Genomic DNA, 14,746 nt, shown 5'->3' with positions numbered 1-14,746 from the left:
AGAAAGTGTTGTGCTGGGAAGAACAGCGTGATTTGATTGGTCCCCCTGGTGAGTGTGGCTGAGTGCCAAGTGGCTCGGTCAGTGTTGATTGGTTCTCGGGAGAGCCTGCTGTGATTGGTCCTGGGGAGAGTGTTTTCTGTGTCAGTGGGGCGCTGTCCGGTAGCTGTGTGTGTGTGTGTTCGGCCTGTCTGGGAGCTAAAGGAGCTCTTCCCAGCCCAGCGAGCATCCACCCACTCACAGCTGCTCCCCACCAACACTGTGTGTATCCATGTGTGTGTGTTTGTCTGTGTTTGTCAGCGTGTGTATGTTTATCAGCATGTGTCTGTGTAACTGTGTCTCTGTGTGTGTGTGTTTGTCCATATGTGTCCATTCTTGTGTGTGTTTTGTATCTCAGTGGAGTAAATCAGTCAGTAAGTGTGTGAGTCTCTTTATCAAAGCGCTGCATGCCTGTCCAGACATTCTGTTATCCTATTATGACTGCTTCTCCCTGGAGTCTCTGTTTGAAGGTCTCCGCTATAAGCCAGCTGCTTCTCCTGCTGTCTCAGACAGAACTTTACTTTCAGACAGAACTGAACAAACTTCAGCCACTTGTTGGTATCGCTGTTGACCTGTTTCATGTGTATTGTGTTTGTTCATTGATAGACTGATGATGATCAATAGGTCTATTCTAACCTCTGCTCCTTTGTGTGTGTGTGCGTGTGTGTGTGTGTGTGTGTGTGTGTGTGTGTGTGTGTGTGTGTGTGTGTGTGTGTGTGTGTGTGTGTGTGTGTGTGTGTGTGTGTGTGTGTGTGTGTGTGTGTGTGCATGTGTGTCCAGCTGGCCCTGTGATCTGGAGGATGCTGACCTACCCCCCCACGCGGAGAGCGCTCCTGGTGGGATGTGGACTTCAGATGTTCCAACAGCTCTCTGGGATCAACACCGTCATGTGAGTACACAGCCTAAGCTTTAGCATCTTAGTGGCCTTAGTGGCCCCCTGCACATTGAATATGGTACTGGCACTGACCTGTATATACTTGCATTCTCGTGTTTCTTTATCTTATCTTAATATTTATTGTGTTTGAAAAAAATATATATATATATATATTCTGCACTGTTGGAAGAGCTCGCAAGTAAGCATTTCACTGTACTGTTTTACACCTGTTGTATCCTGTGCACGTGGCGAATAACTTTGAAACTTGTTGGTTAGAGTTTCCGCATTAAGGAGATTTTTCTTATTTAACTCTACATCGTTGGGAAAGAGTAAGTAAGCATTTTACTGTAAGGTCTACACCTGTTATATTTGGCACATGTGACAAATACAATTTGACTTTGATTTGATTTGATTTGGGGGAAGGCCCTGTTATAGACTAGCGTCCTGTCCAGGGGATGTACTTGTACATCAAGCTGCCTCACGCTACAGAAACAGGAGATATGCTCCGGCTCGCACTTGTGCAAGTTCGGTGGGCTAACATGCCTAGACTATAGCTCAGTGAGGTAACATGGTTTTGATGAAGGTACATTCATATTTACAGGATCAACACCATCATGTGAGTGGTGTGGTAACATGACTATAGCCTTTAGCTCAGTGGGCTTACATGGTCCTATGACTCATGTCGAATACCAGTTCAATGGTCCAGTCAACACTTAGACAATTGCATGCAGGATCTACACTGTCATGTGCTGTAAAGGAACCACACCTGTGTGATTGATAAGCAACCTTGCCTGAAGAAAATTGACAATTGACAGTGGTAACCCACACTATACATTTTTTGGGGTGTATGAAATGGTTTTCTTTCACATAACACACCCCTTTTTCTATTGCTGTTAATGGTTCATGCACTTTTATGCACTTTTCAGGGTCAATCGCTTGTGCCTGTAAGGTGGTAAACCATTGAATCTTTATTTCCATCTCAAGTGAGATTGCATCGTCTAGTTCTCTCTCATCCCCCCTGAGCTCAAGCATATTCTGGGCATTGGAAACAATCTTGCGATATGTGCTGTTGCTAAGCAACCATTCGAGGTGAGAGGAATAGGAAGTGGGTGTGCATGGGTGTCGGTTTGGTTCGGTGTGCCAGCGTGGGTATGTGTGTGTGGGTGATAACCAAGGTTTTACGTTTGTGTGTGTGTCCGTGTGTGTGTGTGTGTGTGTGAGTGAGTCTGTTAAGGTAGCTAGTGTGTGTTTTGGTCCGTTGCTGTGTTTACCTCTCCCTCTGGTAATTTGTAAAGCCACAGGTGGTGGCAGAGACAGCCGAGTGACAACAAATCAGGTTGATGGGTTGTCTGTCTCAGTGGGATCCGACATGGGGCACATTCCTCTGTGTCACTCATTCCTCATCAAACCAGCCCCAGCCCCAGCCCTAGCCCAGATAGAACAGCAGCACAGAGAGTCACAATGGTTCAGGGCAGTCACACAGAGACACTCACTCTTTCCCTGCCCAGCCCAAGATTGACTCAGCTTGCTAAGGAGTATATGGAGAGACAGTCCCTCACCCTCTGTTCAACTTAGACCTGTTTGTGTCACTCACTCTTTCTATTAGATCTGGAATCATAATGATTCGATTAGCCACATCATCCAGCAAGCAAAGGTCACTGTAGGAGAGAGAGGGAGCTAAAGAAGGAGGGAGAGAGAGGGAGGGAGGTAGAGAGAGGCAGACAGACAGAAGAGAGAGTGAGGTGATTAAGAAGTGGACAGAGAGAGGGAGAGATAAAGAAGGAGGGAGAGAGAGGGAGGGAGGTAGAGAGAGGCATGCAGGCAGACAGACAGAAGAGAGAGTGAGGTGATTAAGAAGTGGACAGAGAGAGGGGGGAGATAAAGGGAAAGAGAGCTAATTAATGAGAGAAGGAGGGGCCGAGAGGGAAGGTCATCTGTCTGTTTCTCCTCTGCGAGCAGTTAAGCCTGAGACTACAGCGAGAGCCTACTAATCCTGTCTGGCAGACTAGCAGAGGCCACAGGTGTTGTTGATCCATCCATAATAGACAATGTCTATTAATGACGATGTCACTGAACATTAAGCATGTCTTACTCTGGTCTCAACATGATACTCATGTCCACAAATAACCGTATTACTTACAGTATATGTCAAAGTTTGTATTTAGTAAGAAATGCCACTGTACATCCTACTGTAAAATTATACATTATTTGGAATTAACCAGCATAGGGTAACCTTTCAGATGTTGTTGTTTATATCTTAATCTTTTGGTTTGTCATATTTTGGTGTATAATTTAGTTTTGATGTGTGAATGTTTGTTTTTGTGGGGCAGTTGGCAGACACAGATGGTCAGCTGTAGAAATGTAATGTTGAGAGATGTTGAGACATGCCAATTAACTAGTGACTCCGCTGGACAGCCTGGGAGGAGAGCTGTAAAGGTCCAGTCGTTCGTGTGTGTTTGTGTGTGTGTGTGTGTCTGTCTGTGTCTGTCTCTGTGTGTGTATTGCCCTTGATGACTGATGACAGTCTGTTGTGTATTTCTTATAGTTGATAAGCAGCTTTTAGGCTATCGTAGTAGAAAGGCCTCATGTAGCTTATGCAGATCACGTAGCTGTGTGTAATTACTGACCCACCTGACCAGGAAAAACTCTGGACCCTAACATACAGTAGTTGTTGTTGTTTTCTTTTAGAGGTGTGTAAGCGTCACCATCTTGTTAGTATAGTTGAACAGGTTTGAGCAGAGTTGAGCAGTATCCTTGTGTTCTCTATGTTTAGTAAACTCAGTCTCTGTGTGTTCAGCAGCATTAGACATGAGTGTGATAATGCATTCTCCTTTCATTGGAGAAATAGGCCAGTTCCCAAGGGAGACATTTCTCGCCTCAATCTCTCCATTCTCTCCATTCTCTCCATTCTCTCTCTCTCTCTCTCTCTCTCTCTCTCTCTCTCTCTCTCTCTCTCTCTCTCTCTCTCTCTCTCTCTCTCTCTCTCTCTCTCTCTCTCTCTCTCTCTCTCTCTCTCTCTCTCTCTCTCTGTCTCTCTCTCTCTCTCTCTCTCTCTCTCTGTCTCTCTCTCTCTCTCTCTGTCTCTCTCTGTCTCTCTCTCTCTCTCAGTGCTCTTAGGCCCCTATGCTTTCTATCTCTCCTGTTTCTCTCTCTCTCCCTCCCCTCCTCCCTCTCTTGAATTTATATGTTACCTGGTCAGTGTGCTGTCTGTGAGTATCAATGTGTTTAAATGATTGTGCCATTGAACCCCCAGTCATGAGTGGTTATTGGTTAGGGATATGATAGCTGGTCCTCTCACTCCTCGCATCTCACATACACACAACACACAGTCAATGCTGCTGCTCTCGTATACACGATGTATTCAACTGCGTTACCAAGACACTACCCACTATATTTGTAAATACAGTCATGCTTGACATAGCAGTAGCACATTCATTATCTATCCTGTATATGATATTGTGTACGTGCCAGGCTATTAATATGCATACTACCTATATACTATTATTATTATTATTATAATTTGTATTTTTTTACTATTATTATTGATATTGATTATTGTACTGCAATGTTGTGGGAGCTAGCACACGAGCATTTTGCTGCACTTTTTATACCTGCTGTAAACAGTGTACGTTGACACACACATACACAAACACACACTCCTCGTGTCAGACTGAGGCTGCCAATGCATCCATCCGCTTTAACGATCAGGCCATCATGACCTTTCCAGACAATATCATATTGTTTGTCTTTAGGTCAGCTGACAGCGTAGCCAGCCTTAAAGGAGCTCTGATAGGTTAGGTTAGGTATTGTTTGCTGGGTCCTTAGACCCCCCCAAGTATCTATCTCTGGCTGCGTCCCAAATGGCACCCTATTCTCTCTATATATATTGCACTACTTTTCACCAGAGCCCTATCGGCCCTGGTCAAAATTAGTGCGCTATGTAGGAAATAGGGTGTCATTTGGGACGCAGCCTCTATCTCCTAGGAGGGAGTGGGCTTTTCAGCTTGCTCTCTCTTTCCCGCTTGAATCCTTTTCAATCGTGTGCATATTCAATGAAGCTCCGGTAATGGATTTGTAAATGTCAGCTGTAAGTGAATAATTTATGTCCCTCTCACCTTTAGAGTGAAATGGACTGGAGCACGGTAGGTAGACAGAGAGAGGTGAGAGGGTCAGGCAGTCAGAGCGAGGTGAGAGGGTCAGGTAGTGAGAGAGAGATGAGAGGGTCAGGTAGTGAGAGAGAGGTGAGAGGGTCAGGCAGTCAGAGCGAGGTGAGAGGGTCAGGTAGTGAGAGAGAGATGAGAGGGTCAGGTAGTGAGAGAGAGGTGAGAGGGTCAGGTAGTGAGAGAGAGGTGAGAGGGTCAGGTAGTCAGAGAGAGGTGAGAGGGTCAGGTAGTGAGAGAGAGGTGAGAGGGTCAGGTAGTGAGAGAGAGGTGAGAGGGTCAAGTAGTCAGAGAGAGGTGAGAGGGTCAGGTAGTCAGGTAGTCAGAGAGAGGTGAGAGGGTCAGGTAGTCAGAGAGAGGTGAGAGGGTCAAGCAGTCAGAGAGAGGTGAGAGGGTCAGGTAGTCAGAGAGAGGTGAGAGGGTCAGGTAGTCAGAGAGAGGTGAGGGGGTCAGGTAGTGAGAGAGAGGTGAGAGGGTCAGGTAGTGAGAGAGAGGTGAGAGGGGAGCAGAGGGGTGAGGAGGGAGAAGAGGGGGAGATGGAGGAGAGGTGAGGGGGACACATTGTATTTCTTATGAATAGAATTGATTGTACAATAGTTCTTTCTGGCCATGTGATTAACTCCAGGTCAAAACCTGTATTATATATATATATATATATTAATATCAGGACACAGACACATACAGGCCCACTTCTCTCTTTCTTTTCTGCCTCTCCTCCACCTATCTCTCCTTTGCCCGTCCACCCAAGTCTCAGAGGTGAGTGCACACAAACATATCTCTTTCAGACACCACTTCCATCCTTCTCTCTTCCACCTTAACATTCCATTCCTCGTACTCTACCTAATCACCCTCTTTCCCCTCCTACACTCTCTCTTCCTCCCCTCTCTCTGACATCTTTGTTGTCACCTTGTCTTCATGTAGGAGTGGAAAGAGGAGAAAGGTGTGACGTGAATCTACGGCAGAGCATAGCCAGTGGAGTGCAGACAGAGTGCAAGTTCCATTTTCAGAACAGAGGTTCTGAAGGACATTTCACACCTTCTGCCTGCTCCTCTCACATCACATACAGCCCCTGGCACAATCTGAAATGGCACCCTATTCCCTATATAGTGCACTACTTTTGACCGGAGCCTATAGTGAATAGGGTGCCATTTCGGACACAGCCACTCTGTTATATAACCTCCATCTTGGATCTGTGAATCATCTTGGAGGAGGTCAAGCGGTCAGTGTTGGTGACACGCTGGGATATTGTTAACGTTGCTGTTGTTGTTGTTGTGTTTTTGTGTATTTACACAATCTACAGTCTACCATGTCACCTTTGTTTTGGTTTTCAAGAGCCAGCTTGTGTGTCCTCCTTCAAACCCAGTCAAAGTCAGCCAATGTTTATCTAGCTAGACTCTCAAGAAGGAGATGAGTGTTTCTTGTTTATGTACTGATTTGTTTGTCTCTCCACTCCACTGTGAAGTTCCTGTTCAGCTTTTTATACTTGCATAAATGTATGAATGTAATCATGTAATAGGGACAGCGTAACATCTTGAAAATGCATTACAGCACTTGTTGCCGCACAATTCCGAGCATAAGCACCATAGCTAATGCAGTGGAAGACTTGATTATTACACTTGATGACTCTCACTCAGTCACTCAGTCACTCTCCTCCTCCGTTTTGGTCTATACAGTGCATTCTGAAAGTATTCAGACCCCTTGACTTTTTCCACATTTTGTTACGTTACAGCCTTATTCTAAAATTGATTCAATTGTTTTTTTCCCCCTCATCAATCTACAAACAATACGCCATAAAGACTCTGGAGCTCTGTCAGAGTGACCATCGGGTCCTTGATTGCTCAGTTTGGCCGGGCGGCCAAGCTCCAGGAAGAGTCTTGGTGGTTCCAAACTTCTTCCATTTAAGAATGTTCTTGGGGACCTTCAATGCTTCAGAAATATTTTGGTACCCTTCCCCAGATCTGTGCCTCGACACAATCCTGTTTCGGAGCTCTGCGGGCAATACCTTCGACCTCATGGCTTGGTTTTTGCTCTGACATGCACTGTCAACTGTGGGACCTTATATAGACAGGTGTGTGCCTTTCCAAATCATGTCCAATCAATTGAATTTACCACAGGTGGACTCCAAGTCGTAGAAACATCTCAAGGATGATCAATGGAAACAGGATGCACCTGGGCTCAATTTCTAGTCTTTTAGAAAAGGGTCTGAATACTTATGTAAATAAGGTATTTCATTTTTTTTTTTTTTATACATGTGCAAACATTTCAAAAAACCTGTTTTTGCTTTTCATAATGGGGTACTGTGTGTAGATTGATGAGGATTTTTATTTATTTAATCAATTTCAGAATAAGGCTCTAGTGTAACAAAATGTGGAAAAATGGAAGTGGTCTGAATACTTTCCGAATGCTCTGTATACCTCTCTTGTCTCTTCTCCATCTTCCTTTCTTTCTCTTGGCTGTATGGTATCTTTTGGTGTCTTGTGCTATTGGCATTCAGACCAGTATATGGAACAGTCCTGTGTATTTGTCCCTATCCTACCCTTGGCCCAAGTGATCCCCACAGACCTCAGATGTACAGGGCTATGGATGGGTGTAGAGGGGTGTGTGTTTGTGGGGTGCGGAAGGGTGTGCGTGTGTGGGGTGCGGAAGGGTGTATTAGAGGGTTGTAATTGAACATGTCCATGGCATATCGCTGACCTATTGCTAGATATCACTTATTAAAGATGGTGGTTACCATGGTGAATTGAACTGGCTTCCAGATAACTTTTTTTTCTCCTCCCATACTGAGAACAAGAATTCTCTCCTCTTTTCTGTATTCTCTCCTCTCTCTCTCTCTCTCTCTCTCTCTCTCTCTCTCTCTCTCTCTCTCTCTCTCTCTCTCTCTCTCGCTCTCTCGCTCTCTCGCTCTCTCGCTCTCTCGCTCTCTCTCTCTCTCTCTCTCTCTCTCTCTCTCAGAGCTTTGATTTAGATTATCACACTGTGGTAAATCTGTTATTGTGTCAATGCAGGAATTAGTCTCCCTTCTTACCAATGCTTTTACCCACAGTGGGCTGCAGAGACAGGAAGCCAAATAAGGGTGGGCTTTTACTGGCACACGCACACACGAAGATCTGCATGAAGTCTGACTGTAGGGCTGTGGCAGTCATGACATTTTGTCAGCCGGTTATTGTCATGCAAAAGACTGCTGTCTCACGGTAATTGATCGTTAATTATCATAAACACGTTTAGCATCTCTAGGCCTCCACGCATACAAGGTACAGTGGGGAGAACAAGTATTTGATACACTGCCGATTTTGCAGGTTTTCCTACTTACAAAGCATGTAGAGGTCTGTAATTTTTATCATAGGTACACTTCAACTGTGAGAGACGGAATCTAAAACAAAAATCTAGAAAATCACATTGTATGATTTTTAATTAATTAATTTGCATTTTATTGCATGACATAAGTATTTGATACATCAGAAAAGCAGAACTTAATATTTGGTACAGAAACCTTTGTTTGCAATTACAGAGATCATACGTTTCCTGTAGGTCTTGACCAAGTTTGCACACACTGCAGCAGGGATTTTGGCCCACTCCTCCATACAGACCTTCTCCAGATCCTTCAGGTTTCGGGGCTGTCGCTGGGCAATACGGACTTTCAGCTCCCTCCAAAAATGTTCTATTGGGTTCAGGTCTGGAGACTGGCTAGGCCACTCCAGGACCTTGAGATGCTTCTTACGGAGCCACTCCTTAGTTGCCCTGGCTGTGTGTTTTGGGTCGTTGTCATGCTGGAAGACCCAGCCACGACCCATCTTCAATGCTCTTACTGAGGGAAGGAGGTTGTAGGCCAAGATCTCGTGATACATGGCCCCATCCATCCTCCCCTCAATACGGTGTAGTCGCCCTGTCCCCTTTGCAGAAAAGCATCCCCAAAGAATGATGTTTCCACCTCCATGCTTCAAGGTTGGGATGGTGTTCTTGGGGTTGTACTCATCCTTCTTCTTCCTCCAAACACGGCGAGTGGAGTTTAGACCAAAAAGCTCTATTTTTGTCTCATCAGACCACATGACCTTCTCCCATTCCTCCTCTGGATCATCCAGATGGTCATTGGCAAACTTCAGACGGGCCTGGACATGCGCTGGCTTGAGCAGGGGGACCTTGTGTGCGCTGCAGGATTTTAATCCATGACGGCGTAGTGTGTTACTAATGGTTTTCTTTGAGACTGTGGTCCCAGCTCTCTTCAGGTCATTGACCAGGTCCTGCCGTGTAGTTCTGGAATGATCCCTCACCTTCCTCATGATCATTGATGCCCCACGAGGTGAGATCTTGCATGGAGCCCCATACCGAGGGTGATTGACCGTCATCTTGAACTTCTTCCATTTTCTAATAATTGCGCCAACAGTTGTTGCCTTCTCACCAAGCTGCTTGCCTATTGTCCTGTAGCCCATCCCAGCCTTGTGCAGGTCTACAATTTTATCCCTGATGTCCTTACACAGCTCTCTGGTCTTGGCCATTGTGGAGAGGTTGGAGTCTGTTTGATTGAGTGTGTGGACAGGTGTCTTTTATACAGGTAACGAGTTCAAACAGGTGCAGTTAAAACAGGTAATGAGTGGAGAACAGGAGGGCTTCTTAAAGAAAAACTAACAGGTCTGTGAGAGCCGGAATTCTTACTGGTTGGTAGGTGATCAAATACTTATGTCATGCAATAAAATGCAAATTAATTACTTAAAAATCATACAATGTGATTTTCTGGATTTTTGATTCCGTCTTTTAGATTCCGTCTCTCACAGTTGAAGTGTACCTATGATAAAAATTACAGACCTCTACATGCTTTGTAAGTAGGAAAACCTGCAAAATCGGCAGTGTATCAAATACTTGTTCTCCCCACTGTACATACAAGCTACATTTAAAAAAGTTGAATAAATCAATTGAGTATACACCATCACAGTAAATCCATTATTTATTTTAGGCAGTTCTAAAGAAACTGTCTCGTTCGTTGTGTAAAGGATCGGACCAAGGTGCAGCGTGGTATGCGTACATAGTCGTTTATTACACTGCTCAAAAAAATAAAGGCGCGCACATTCCTGTGTGAAATAATATATAATATATGCCATGTGTGTGTTTTGTGTGCACTACCGGTTGGCGTGTGTCTATACCTGCGTTTATCCATGTGTGTGTGGCATTGCGTGCCTGTTTATACCTGTGGATGCAGAGGGGATTATAGACAATGACGCACCTGCAGTCACTGAGCCATCATCGTTTTCATCATCACCACTTGGTTTTTCCAGAGTAAACTGGCTTCTCCACTAATGTTTCTTGCTTCAGAGGAGTGAACAAACGAAATGAAACGTTGATATGTGGCAGGCTTGTCACAGAACCCAATCACACTCTGTTCCCTGGTGGTAAACCACAGCATGAGTTTATTCAAAACGTTTCTAAGAGCTCAATTCGATCTACTCAATCATACTCTGAAGTGCAGGGTGAAGTTTGTAAACAAAGACACTGCATATACACTGCTCAAAAAAATAAAGGGAACACTTAAACAACACAATGTAACTCCAGGTCAATCACACTTCTGTGAAATCAAACTGTCCACTTAGGAAGCAACACTGATTGACAATACATTTCACATGCTGTTGTGCAAATGGTGGAAATTATAGGCAATTAGCAAGACACCCCCAATAAAGAAGTGGTTCTGCAGGTGGTGACCACAGACCACTTCTCAGTTCCTATGCTTCCTGGCTGATGTTTTGGTCACTTTTGAATGCTGGCGGTGCTTTCACTCTAGTGGTAGCATGAGACGGAGTCTACAACCCACACAAGTGGCTCAGGTAGTGCAGCTCATCCAGGATGGCACATCAATGCGAGCTGTGGCAAGAAGGTTTGCTGTGTCTGTCAGCGTAGTGTCCAGAGCATGGAGGCGCTACCAGGAGACAGGCCAGTACATCAGGAGACGTGGAGGAGGCCGTAGGAGGGAAACAACCCAGCAGCAGGACCGCTACCTCCACCTTTGTGCAAGGAGGAGCAGGAGGGGGCACTGCCAGAGCCCTGCAAAATGGCCTCCAGCAGGCCACAAATGTGCATGTCTGCTCAAACGGTCAGAAACAGACTCCATGAGGGTGGTATGAGGGCCCGACGTCCACAGGTGGGGGTTGTGCTTACAGCCCAACACCGTGCAGGACGTTTGGCATTTGCCAGAGAACACCAAGATTGGCAAATTCGCCACTGGCGCGCTGTGCTCTTCACAGATGAAAGCAGGTTCACACTGAGCACATGTGACAGACGTGACAGAGTCTGGAGACGCGGTGGACAACGTTCTGCTGCCTGCAACATCCTCCAGCATGACCGGTTTGGCGGTGGGTCAGTCATAGTGTGGGGTGGCATTTCTTTGGGGGGCCGCACAGCCCTCCAGGTGCTCGCCAGAGGTAGCCTGACTGCCATTAGGTACCGAGATGAGATCCTCAGACCCCTTGTGAGACCATATGCTGGTGCGGTTGGCCCTGGGTTCCTCCTAATGCAAGACAATGCTAGACCTCATGTGGCTGGAGTGTGTCAGCAGTTCCTGCAAGAGGAAGGCATTGATGCTATGGACTGGCCCGCCCGTTCCCCAGACCTGAATCCAATTGAGCACATCTGGGACATCATGTCTCGCTCCATCCACCAACGCCACGTTGCACCACAGACTGTGCAGGAGTTCGCGGATGCTTTAGTCCAGGTCTGGGAGGAGATCCCTCAGGAGACCATCCGCCACCTCATCAGGAGCATGCCCAGGCGTTGTAGGGAGGTCATACAGGCACGTGGAGGCCACACACACTACTGAGCCTCATTTTGACTTGCCTGTAGTGTGGTTTTCCACTTTAATTTTGAGGGTGACTCCAAATCCAGACCTCCATGGGTTGATAAATTTGATTTCCATTGATAATTTTTGTGTGATTTTGTTGTCAGCACATTCAACTATGTAAAGAAAAAAGTATTTAATAAGATTATTTCATTCATTCAGATCTAGGATGTGTTGTTTAAGTGTTCCCTTTATTTTTTTGAGCAGTGTATTATAAACACAGACAAAATAACAAAATCCAATAGAACGTGAAGTTCTAAAGGCTAACAGCAACAAGCCTAAACAAATACAAGATCCCACAACTAAAGGTAGGCAAAATGGCTGCCTAAGTATGATCCCCAATCAGAGACAACGATGGACAGCTGCCTCTGATTGGGAACCACACTCGGCCAACATAGAAACAGAATACACTAGATTCTATCCAAATCACACCCTGACCTAACCAAACAGAGAATACAGGTGATCTCTAAGGTCAGGGCGTGACAGAAACATTATGATATGAAGAAAATGTATTTCAGAAGAACAGAATATGAGTCATGTTATCTGGCTATGCACCATGCCATATGCTGTAGGCTAGTTCATTTAGCTGACAAGATACGCTTATAAGTCCTGTGCCATTATTTTATATTATATGATTTTATAGTAAGAAGAATATAACTGAACTTAGCTGAATAAAATAGAACGTATATTTTTCCCATTCCGGAGCGAGAGTGCACTTATGATGTGGCTATGTTGAGCGTAAAGGTGATCATTTGAAACAGGTCCTATACGCTAGATTTAGAGTTATTTGGCAATTTTAGTTGTGAATGATACAAACCATAGAATGCCTTGGAAATCAAAAGATAAATGGGCTGTATGATGCGACTTTAGGCTATTGATGATTTCCGAAACTCACAAAAAAAGCTTGTGCTCTTTTCCTTGCCTCAGGCTGCACACGCTGTTCTCTCATCAAGTGCTCATATTTTTACCTATCAGACTATTCTCAATTTAATATTGTCTTTACTAAAATGCACAATTCGTTTTGATTTAGAATGGCCCATTATCAAATGGGCAGGAACAGGGGCAAGAGAAAAAAATCTATTTCATCCTTATGCACTCGAATAGCTAATAGTGTCACGGTTCAGACAGACGACAAGAGGACCACAATTGCGACACACCAGAAAGTTTATTTAAACTTAAGGGGAAAGGGATGTAGGGAGTGAGTGAAGGCTCCAGGGGTTATCCCGTCCGATGTGCTGGGTCTGTGCCTCCCCCCAGTGGCAGCGATGCGTCCGATGACGCCGGTGGTTGGTGGTCCAGAAGTCCTGGGGGGGGAGGAAACACAGACACAACGGGGCGGATGAAAACAGGCAGAAGTACAGTTCAAGGGAAATCCAAAATACGTAGTAGCAAGGCAGAAGGCTGGTCAGAGTTACCGGGATTGAAGAGTAGTCAGGAGTCGTAATGGCAGAAGCAGGTCTGGATCTCCTGAGGCAGAAGAGTATCCAATAAACAGGCAGGTCCGGGGTCACAAAACCAGGGTGAGCCAGAAGCGCGAGCAAACAGGTTCCGGGTGTGAGCTTTGCAGACGATCTGACACCGGAGAGCTGAAAGACAGGGCCTTAAATACTGGGAGAGGTTAGTGGGTAATGCAGCGCAGCTGGCAGAGTAATTAGAGCCGAGCAGAGCAGGGACAGGTGGAGCTAGTTAGGCTGAGTAGAGAGAGGGAGGTGAGCAGAGTGGAAGATAGTGGAAACCAATTAAGGTGGTAACCCGGTGGAGTGAGAGGGCTCATGACAGAACCCCCCCCCCAAGGGACGGCCCCAGAAGTCCCAAGAGCAACACCACGCCGGGCGGGAGGAGGGGAGCCGGAGGAGGGCTAGAACTCCTCCGAACGGTCCGAGTGAACGTCCTCAACCTCGGAGGAAGCCAGAGGGCCGTGGTCGGGAGATGGGACAGGTCCCGAGACAGGATCAGGCACAGGACAGGAAGCCGAGCGGGCCGGACGGTTAGGGACCCCTCTGGGGCGGCCCCTACGGATTGCAGGTTGGTCAGGATGCCGTTGGTGGAAAGCGGTGATGAGAGTCCTATCCACAATCCGACTAGCTGGCACCCAGGTCCTTTCCTCAGGTCCATAGCCCTCCCAGTCAATGAGGTACTGGAGACCCCTACCCCTCCGTCTGGACCGAAGCAGGCGGCGGACGGTGTAAACCAGACCACCATCGACGAGCCGTGGAGGAGGAGGACAAGGCGCAGCAGGGACCAGCGGACTCCTGGGCACAGGCAGGGGCTGCAGCAATCCAGCTGGGGGCTGGCAGAACGACTTGTGTTGGTTGCAGATGGGGCAGGCTTGGACGAATTCCCGTACATCCTTCCTCAGAGAGGGCCACCAGAACCTCTGGGCGAGCAGGTTGTAAGTGCGGGTGGAGCCAGGGTGACAAGCTAGGCGGGAGTCATGTCCCCACTGAACGACCTGGGACCTCAGGTCTTCGGGGACAAAAAGGCGGTCAGCTGGGCAAGTGCTGGGACCTGGCTGGTTACGGAGAGCCTCCAGCACCTGTTCCTCAACAGCCCAGGTCAGAGCTGCAACGATGCAGGGACTTGGCAGAATCGACACAGGGTCCTTGGAGGGGTCAGGAGCGGAGTTAGTAGGTACTGGCCGAGGGGTAGTGCGGCGGCAAGCAGGCAGGTACGGTGGCAGTCCTCTCCCCACTCCCTGATCACCCCGGTCACCCAGTCGAGCTGAGGGTTGTGCCGGCGGAGCCATGGGTAACCCAGGATGAGGGGTTGGCCTGGAGAGGGGAGCAGGTGAAACTGGATAGTTTCTTGATGGTTTCCGGACAGACCCATCGAGACCGGGGCCGTGACATGAGTGACCGA

The 14,746-nt window shown here is 46.8% G+C and overlaps 1 protein-coding gene across 1 annotated transcript in view; it reads left to right on the top strand.

Moving 5' to 3' along the window:
• Positions 1-14,746, top strand: part of LOC121581263 (proton myo-inositol cotransporter-like) — a 65,722-nt gene that overhangs the window by 34,120 nt on the left and 16,856 nt on the right. The window contains exon 4 of the mRNA XM_041896772.2: positions 817-925. Within this exon, the coding sequence (XP_041752706.1) occupies positions 817-925 (109 nt within the window). The remainder of the gene's footprint in view (positions 1-816; positions 926-14,746) is intronic.

The sequence above is a fragment of the Coregonus clupeaformis genome, chromosome 14 (genome assembly GCF_020615455.1).
Source record: "Coregonus clupeaformis isolate EN_2021a chromosome 14, ASM2061545v1, whole genome shotgun sequence".
Lineage (NCBI taxonomy): Eukaryota > Metazoa > Chordata > Actinopteri > Salmoniformes > Salmonidae > Coregonus > Coregonus clupeaformis.
This window is presented reverse-complemented; position numbering and strand designations above follow the sequence as displayed.